Genomic DNA, 8,760 nt, shown 5'->3' with positions numbered 1-8,760 from the left:
TAATATTCGGCGAAGCGCCGCCGAGCAGCGCCGGCTATCTGCCGGAACTCCCGAACTCTCTTGGGCGCGTTCCCGGTAGACAGTTCGCCTTTCTCCGCGGACGGCGCACGCAGCGGCCGCTCCGCGCCCCGGCCGCGATTCCCGGCAGCAGCGGCGGCGGCCGGCTCTCGCCGCCGCTGAGTCAGCCGGCCGGCCGGCTCCTACTTATGCGGCCGCCGCAACCGGCCGCGTCAGTCCCAAGTGGAGCGCGCGAACGGTGACGTCTGAGGCTCCGCCAGTCCGAGACGAATACCAAGGTGAGCGGCGCAGTGGGAGCGGCTTGTTCAGCAGGCTGTCGAGACAATTATTTGAAGGCCGCAGATGTATAGATTGCATCTGTCCTAACGAATTTGGACGTTTATGCTTGCAAGCGCCAGAGCTGCCGTGTTTTGGTGGGGATTAGGGGGCCCGATTCATTCCAACTTTTGCAGGGTTCAGCCCTGAGCTGCCGGTGCATGAGAGGCACAGATCGAAATGCCTCTGAGCCTCTTCCCGCGATTAAATTTTCGTCAAACGCTCATGCTCCTGCATACGTTTAACCGCAGTTCGCGCGTCGCTATTTATGGATTAACCAAGTCACTTAACCAGTCGCGCGGATTGGAGGCCCCCTCGGACGCCGGTGTGGCGGTACCATATCTGATTATTCACCGGAGCGATCAGCTGCCTCCCGAAATCGAATTGACGTCTGATCACTGGGGGCAGGTGGCAGTTTCTATATGCTCTTGAAGAACGCATTTGCTGAGTACCGGGCCCGCGCTTTGATTAGCCGGGGTGGGCTTAATGTGTGATCCAAGCCATGGCTTACCTCCTAAAAGCCGAATAAACGCGGCTTGAACGCGCCGCATGATCCACCCTGGGCCGTAGTGGGGTCCGGCACTGCTGCCGCGACTCCGGTCGGGACCTGACTCCCTCGGGCACTGCCTCGGCCTGGGTCGGACTTCTGTTGATCTTGTCAGCTCACCGACGCCGGCGAGAAGCTGGGATGCGTGACTCGGCTGCCGGCCGATGGTGAGAACGAGTTGTTCAGTGGCCCCAGTGAAGCTCCGTCCTTAGGGATGCCGCAGTGGTTCTTCCCTCTCGTGTGATCTGGTCATTTCGGCGATGCTCCGAGCTTGTGCTCGGGTGAACTCAGTAACGTTCTTCCCCGTGTGGTCTGGCACCTCGGTGACGCTCCTCTCGTGTGATCTGGTGACCAAACTCTCGAAGGTGTAGAAACAGGGGCTTCATGTGGGCCACGACCCAGTCGCTTTTTGTGAAGATGTGACACTGACATTGACTATTTGAGGAATGAGCTCGGTCCGTCACCTTTTTGGTCGTTTCTACGCCCCTGCTCCGTTCATTGAGACTTGGGGCCAGTCTGTAAAGTAGGATAGCTTGACACTTGTCGGTTGCCACTTGTCACCGGCCAAGTAGGCACTTCTTAATGATACATGTCTAGTTTCCAACCCAACGCACCCTACCACCCACCGGTCAAATTGTTTCGGCCGTCCGTTGAAAGGCGTTGGTGGCCGGATCACGCAGATGTTCATGACGTCACTCAATCACGGTGGCTCTCAAAGGGAAGGCGCAAGTGCATTGCTGTTGCATAGGACAAATGACGCCATAACCTTGTCTGTGATGAGGTGCAGTCTCGAAGGCCAATGTCAACGTCGGATTACTGACGTAAACGATATGCAATCTTAGCAACTTAGCAAGCAATTTAGATAAATGCCAGAGTTTTGCTAACCTGTCCAACCCCACTCTTGCGAGGTTATAGCTCTGCGCTGATGCATCCGCATCTGCACCGCTGCATCGCTGCACAACTGCGTCGACGCTATATTATCGTTCGCTTAACGATATTGGCTGTCAGTCAAAGGAACACTCTTCCAAAGGTCACCACGCCATCCAACTCCATCACCTGGATGTCGTGGTGACCACAATGACCCTCCTTCCTTGTAGCATTGAGACCACAGTGACGCTGCGTATCCCGTGCTCTTGCAAGCAACGTGATGCGCCGCCTCTTGTGGTCCGGTGGCCATAGTGATCTTCCATCCCGCGTGATCTCGTGACCTTAATGTGACTCCGTCCCATGCACTGTCGTGAGCCGTCCGTGACCGTGTGGCTCCCACAGATGAAGAACGCGGGAAGCCTGCTGCTGGTGCTGGTGGCCGCTGTCTGCGTGGTCTCCGTCCACCCCATGCCGGCCGAGCCGCTGCCCTCCGAGTCGGAGCCCTCGTCCAGGTCAGCCGAAGGCCTCTTCTACCGGGGCTCTGCTGGCCTGCCCCCACCCCTCCTCGCTCGCTGAATGAGCCGTTATATCACTGCAGCAGAGCCCTCGCACAGGGGTCACGGCCCCTACGCTCAGTGCAGGGTCACGCCGTGGTGCTGAGATTCTGCGAATGAGGAATCTTAGTATCGCGAAATATTGTGCGTGCGGTTGGCTGTCCGGGTAGTGTGTGCGCACGCTGGTCACGTGACGTGCTGGCCGTGGTTGTTTTACCGCCAGCTGCTATCCGTCAAATCTGTTACGGAGAAGACTGACCAGCTGGCGAGTGAATCACTGACCCCGGTCCTCGATGTCATAACATTTGGACCTGACGTCACAGCCAATCATGCGTCGGGAATGTCAGCCGGCCATGGCCTCGTCCGCAGGATAAAATCGCACATTTGCTTCAATACGTTCAGCTTTCGTTGCACTTACCAGGCAGGCGATGCAGCCATTCTTTCGTCTGTAATCCACGAAAGCTGTTGTGGTATTTTGCAAAAGAACTCATCATTGTACTGGAGCAGCTTCATCTGTGTGAACTCAAGAGTCAATATTGTGATTGCCAGCTGTACAACCTATCGATCAGGATTACACAGAGCTGTCCACAGAAATGTCAAAACGTATTCCGAGAGCGCGCGTGACGCCCCTGTGTTTGTGACCTCAATGCACGCATAATAAGCCGCCGGACTCCTGCTGCAGTGGCGGTCTGTTTGGCCTTGCCTCGCTGGATGCGCTGACCGAGCGGATCCACGACTGGACGGCGCCCCTCCGTGACCTGTTCATGGAGACGGTGCAGAACAAGACGGTATCGGAGGTGGCCATCGAAGCCCGTAATGCCACCGTCAACTTCGCCGTCCGCGTCAAGGACATGGAGGCCGTCCAAAGCGCCAAGGTATGAGCCGCAATACCGCGTTACGCACAGGCTGGTCGGACCCCCGCCGCGAACACGCAGGGTAGCTGTGGCCATGCGTGGATGGATACAGTGGTTCGTCTCACCGCACATTGCGGCTGACCGCGACCACAACGGCTCCTGTTGCGTCATATATGCGTTGCGTGCGGTGTAGTGCTTTGAGGCCGGGGCAAGCAAGCCTGGCAGACGACACGCGGCCTGAACTGCAGGGCATTGGGGCCGGCGGCCGAGCGTCATGAACACTGGGCCGTCACCTGACCCGCGAGCCCGCCTGCTCGTGATCGGTGCCGACCGGCGGAGGCGCGCGCCACGTCACGGCAAGTCAGCACCGGACGTGACCCGCGCCCAGCCGTCCGAGGACCGTTCGCAGCCATTTCCCAAACCGGTCTCGCTTCCGCCCACGGCCCAGCCTTTGTCCTCGCTCCAACGGCCACGCACCACAGCGGTCGATCCGTGCCGTGACGTCCGTCACACCCACGCCCAGCGAGGTCACACTCCGAAGGTCATTCAGGCACGATGGGTAGTGTTGATACGCTGACGCCGGCGATCGACGCCCGCGCTCAGATCACATGTTCAAGGTTGGGTAAGGTCGTCTGATGCAATACTCCGATAAAGCCCAGAATAATCCAGAAATGTCCACCACAACAAGCTGCCTTCTCAGCGTGGGTGTCGGCTGCTTACTTCCTCTCAATTAACGATGGCGGTCTACGTTAACATTAAAGGAGTTTTTTTGTGAGGCAGCCAGCCCATTATCTCTGGACGAGAGAGGCCTTGTAACTACGATAATTTATTTCAAAGTACCGTAATTCCAAGTTATCATTCGGGTCCGCTTGTTCCATTACGTGCCTATCACGAACGACACAGGTCGATCGGTGGAACCCGTCACGGTCTGAACAAATCCATGCATTTAGGACTCATCCTGTATTTGACTGTGCCGGACTCGAAAGCCCCGAGCGACAAGAATAAGGTTTGCGTGCATTCAAAGACAGACCAGCACACGTGGTTTGATGTATATCGCCAAGGAAAAAATGGTATGATGGGTTGAGCCGGATCAAATTGGGTCTGATAAAAGTGCGTATTGGTTGATGGGTTTAAAGTGCAGTTATTGTTTTTAATTGCACCGAATTCTGTTCAAGTGCTATGCAATCACACTCACCATGACAACCATGAAATGGCCATCTGCTTGGTTATATTCGAGGGCACGCCGTAACTGGAAAGGATTATCGTCGATAAGTTATACAGCCATTGTACGTGGCAGGTCGCTTTTCTTCATCCGGTACGGAGGGGTCCTCTAGAAAGTCCCCTTAAATCGCTCACTGTGGCACAAAACGACTTCGAGCACACACATCCTCCAGAAAAGGGCCACTAAGCGCCTTTCGTCTCTCTCTGAACTCTTGCTCTACAGCTTTGTCTTTAAGGCTCACCACTTGGAGCGACACTTCGCGCTCGCAACATTGTGGATGGATCGCCTACGGTGATACAAGCCACAAACTGACTGAACTGTAAATGTTTGAACTGCACCACGGCTGACGGCCATGTCCGGCTTGTGCCGCAGGACGCCATCTCCCCGGTGGTGAGGATGTTCGAGCAGGTGCGCGACAGCGTCAAGGACAAGACGCTGCAGCAGCTGGCCGGCGAGGTGAAGACGCACCTGGTGCAGCTGGACCGGACCGTGGCCAGCTTCATTCGCGACCTCGGCACAGACGCCGAGACCGACTCCACCGCGCCGGCCGCGCAGGTGCCTCAGCAGAGTGTCGAGCAGGCGGCCGAGGAGAGCAACGCCATCGGCACGGAGACGTTGTGAGCGGCGCCGCCAGGTCCCGAGAGGCGAGCGGGCCGACGCGGGCTGGCGGCTCCGGCAGCACGGCGGAAGCGTTGCCGGCCGGGCCGGCCGTGCCGCCACACCGTGCATGGAGCGAGAGCTGTGAACTCTGGACGACTACAGGGACTGTACATGCGAGTGCGGCGGATCATGTTTGTCGGACAGGCCGTGGTTGTTTGCGGAGCCTGGGAGCAGAACATCATTGTGAGGCATTCATTGCATGGCATGCTGTTTACACTGGTCTGTGTCGTAAGACAGCACCGTTGTTTAACTGTTTTGAGAGGAATCCGGTACAAGGCGTACACGGGCACTGTGAATCATGTGATCATTGTATGGACTTGCTACACCATGAATTATCGTTGCATTGGCTCACGAGCTATGCGGAGCGTCGTCGAGTTCTCTGAACAGTGTGGGGACTTCCGACCCCACTAGAGTGTAACATACACGATTCGTCAGATATAGACAGAATAAATCTGACGAAAGCGTTGCTGATTGATGTCTTTGAAATCACCCAAGGCAGAAAACGAGCTATCCCACGATCATTTTCAATTCGCGTGCACTGCTTCACTGAGTGCAGAGTGACTCATCACCGAACCCTGCGTCTATAATACTCCTCGCCAGCAGACCACGGCGAGAAGAGGAGAATCGCTCTTAGGAGGTTGCCCTCTCTAGCAAATGGGCGTGGGCCGTGACACCAGCGGATGACCCGGTTGGTTGAATGTGTGCCTCTTTGTACCGTGCCAGCGCAATACGCCTCAGGCACAACTGCGATGTCCTCAGATTGTCACAATATCTGGTGGATAAACTTCCAGCGTAACCGCGCTATACTTCATTGCTGCAAGAGCTACACTCGACAGGAAAGCCGGCAGTGGTATCATCGCAGACTTGAGCGGGCTGGGGATTGCAAAACGTTCAGGATTTTGTAGACAAATATTTCTGACATCAAACCACAAAGTGAGAGAAATTCGCAGTTTTTTCCGTAAAAGTTCAGGTGTGTTCAGGGATAATAGTGTTCCTCAAGGTCTGCAAAGAACCAGGCTACCCAGGAAAGCCAACACCCGTCCCTGCGCTTGGGCCTTAAGCCTCATGAAATCAGGAGCTTCTTTGCACGACCATGGATCTCCCGCCAAACATCGGGGGGCGCACAGTCCGCGTCAGTGGGCTTCGATGCTGTCTGTGCCTGAGCCCCGTCAGGATGTCTGGGGGAACCGCAGCAGGTTCAGGCTTCGGGAATAATTAGGGCCACTGGACAAAATGACTCCAAGATGAATAATGCCTGTCATGAGCAGATTGAGACGCCATTGTAAGATCAAATATCAAGATGCCCGGCCATCCATCCCTTGTCCTCGGTCTCCAGTCCATCCTGTATACTCGGAACCTCTGGTTTTATCGAGAGCATGCCGCCATCGCCAGCCATGGGTCGGCCCACGGCCCATTCCACGTCCATGTACTCGGGTTATTCAATATAAACTTGAGGGTATCGCTGCCAATTGTCACGGAGATTCAACAACGTGGCGGCGGTCAGGAAAGTCAGACACGTGTATACATACAAGCATGCAATCGTACCCGTGCGAGCGTTGCTATCGTGTCACCGGGTCGTGTCACTGTGTCACTGTGTCGTGTCACTGATAACACGACGCAGCAGCTGTCGAGTAAAGGTCACAACCGGTAGATGCTTGAGGTCACGCGGTCGTGCGCAGTAAAACTTGGGTGCGCAGGAGGAAAACGACGTTTCTTCCTCTCAGCGCGGGGCCGGGGTACAGAGAAGCCATTGCAATGTCTCGTGAGTCGCAGGGGGACATCAGCCCAGGTCCGTAATTCGTCGGCCAGCGAACCAGGCCCTCCATACCGGGGCACCAGCTGTGAGTGAGGGTACTGGTGTGGTGCCTCGCTAAATCAGCACCCGAGTGAGCCAAGCAGAGCCTGTTTACTCTTGTTAGAAGCTGCTCCCGCGCATTTGCACACACCCCGACGTAGGCCATGTCCCTGTGAGGGATAGGGGATAAGGCTCGGTAACGGTGATAGTGTAAGCCGGCTAAGACTCTACCCTATTTATTGAATCTCTCCTGAACTATTTGGTTCTTAAGTGGTTGGGCTCAAGCTGATCCAAATAGGACGACTAGCAGTCACCAGCAAATGCAGTTACAAATTATGACCAATTTCTTGTCGGCCAAGGCATCCCTCGAGACGCCTCCTCATTACTGAGACGGCCCGCACCGCCAGAGATCATCAAGAAGCGGACAGTCAGCCACCTAGACCGGGATTTGCCGTTGAATCGAGGTAGCGGTAGAAAGGGCGACGAAGGCCATCTTCATTCCAACATCTCACGTAATCGTCGAGCAATAAACGTGCACGCGATGAAAGCATGACAAATTGCTGTTTGCATAGTACCCCGCTATTACGTATAAAGCACATGAAAATGATTTTCATAAGGAGCTGAGGGCGGCATTGGCTGCCTGAATAGGAAAAATTATAATCTTAGAACGACACGTACCCATCTGGCAAGTTAGGACTAGTGTTCCGATTTTTCAAAATAACCTCTGAAGCATTTGAGGCGCACCCTAATAATTGCCAGCACACGTCTAGTAAATGTGACGCATGTACAGCGTCGCTTTGGCGCATTCAAGCTGGATCATCGATGCTAGGTCAGGTCACAGAGGCCACCAGCGGGATGCAGTCACTCAAACCGCCTGAGGGCTCTAAGTGGGTTCGATCGACCGGGGGCGCCCGAAGTTACTGTTTCAGTTCTCTGGCTGGGCCGTTTTATTTTACCACTTGAAGGTAATCGGAGCGCCATCTCATAACTCGCTTGTTTTAGTTTGTACTGTTCGAATCGCTCTAGAGCAGGCGTCAGTGTTGACAGGTCCCTGTGACACGTTACACTGAGGGACTGAGTATAGAAGCTGCGCGGCTCAAGCCTCTCCAGCTGAATGTGATCCTGCACCTGCGGTCATCAGTGAAGGCTTGTGCGACGGTCGGGCTTTCGAAGGCAGCAGTCCGAAGTTGCACATCTTGTTCTGAATTGCTATGATGCAGTTCACTTTGACTTCGGGTTGACTTTGTGTCGATTAGAGGCAATCATGCGACGCGGTCATATCGGGTCACCAAGTCATGGCAGGCTAACTTAAATATTGACAAACCCGTGATGTCTGCTTTGACAAATTAGTCAACAAACGAACGCATATTGCAAATCAGAAACTACCGAGTGCGTCATGGTAGATCACAGCGGACCAAGCGAAACAGAAAACTGGACAAATCCCATACCGCCTACTGAGGTCACCATTGCAATACGAATGTCATAACTGGCGGAAACACTGGTCGTTGTGAGAGGCGAATCTCCCTACGAAATACACCACGAGGCTATAAATGATAGTATTGATATGTTGGGCTGGAAACGATAAAAAGCGAATGATGACAAACCACGTGAAAACGTTTAAGTCAGTAACAGTTTATTTCAATGAATGCACACTGACCTGGTCTTGAAATGACTTCAGCCTGAGCTGAAATGACACTGAACCCTGACCGCTGCTAAAATGCCATCATTTTCCCGCCGCAGAAGAGGCTCTCTCATTTCAGCGTTCGTCAAATTTGCTCATTCAAAACCAGCGTCTCTCATTCCAACGTCCATCAAATTTGCTCATTCAAAACCAGCGACAAGATGACAACACATGCGCGCCACTTTTGTCGTAACTATAACGCTGTTTCAAATCCGGTAAACTCGCCGCCGCCTGAGTGGTGAAGTGG

At 54.5% G+C, this 8,760-nt stretch overlaps 1 protein-coding gene across 1 annotated transcript; it reads left to right on the top strand.

Moving 5' to 3' along the window:
- Nucleotides 1-203: 203 nt before the first annotated feature.
- Nucleotides 204-5,503, top strand: LOC119112698 (uncharacterized). Its single transcript, XM_037236955.1, has 4 exons — nt 204-296; nt 2,150-2,259; nt 2,984-3,176; nt 4,750-5,503. The coding sequence occupies exons 2-4, from the start codon at nt 2,150-2,152 to the stop codon at nt 4,996-4,998; spliced, it is 552 nt and encodes a 183-aa protein (XP_037092850.1). The 5' UTR covers nt 204-296; the 3' UTR covers nt 4,999-5,503.
- Nucleotides 5,504-8,760: the final 3,257 nt, after the last annotated feature.

The sequence above is a fragment of the Pollicipes pollicipes genome, unplaced genomic scaffold (assembly GCF_011947565.3).
Source record: "Pollicipes pollicipes isolate AB1234 unplaced genomic scaffold, Ppol_2.1 Scaffold_7261;HRSCAF=8764_pilon_pilon_pilon, whole genome shotgun sequence".
Taxonomy (NCBI): domain Eukaryota; kingdom Metazoa; phylum Arthropoda; class Thecostraca; order Pollicipedomorpha; family Pollicipedidae; genus Pollicipes; species Pollicipes pollicipes.
Note: the sequence above shows the minus strand (reverse complement) of the source record. Positions and strands in the feature narration are given on the sequence as shown.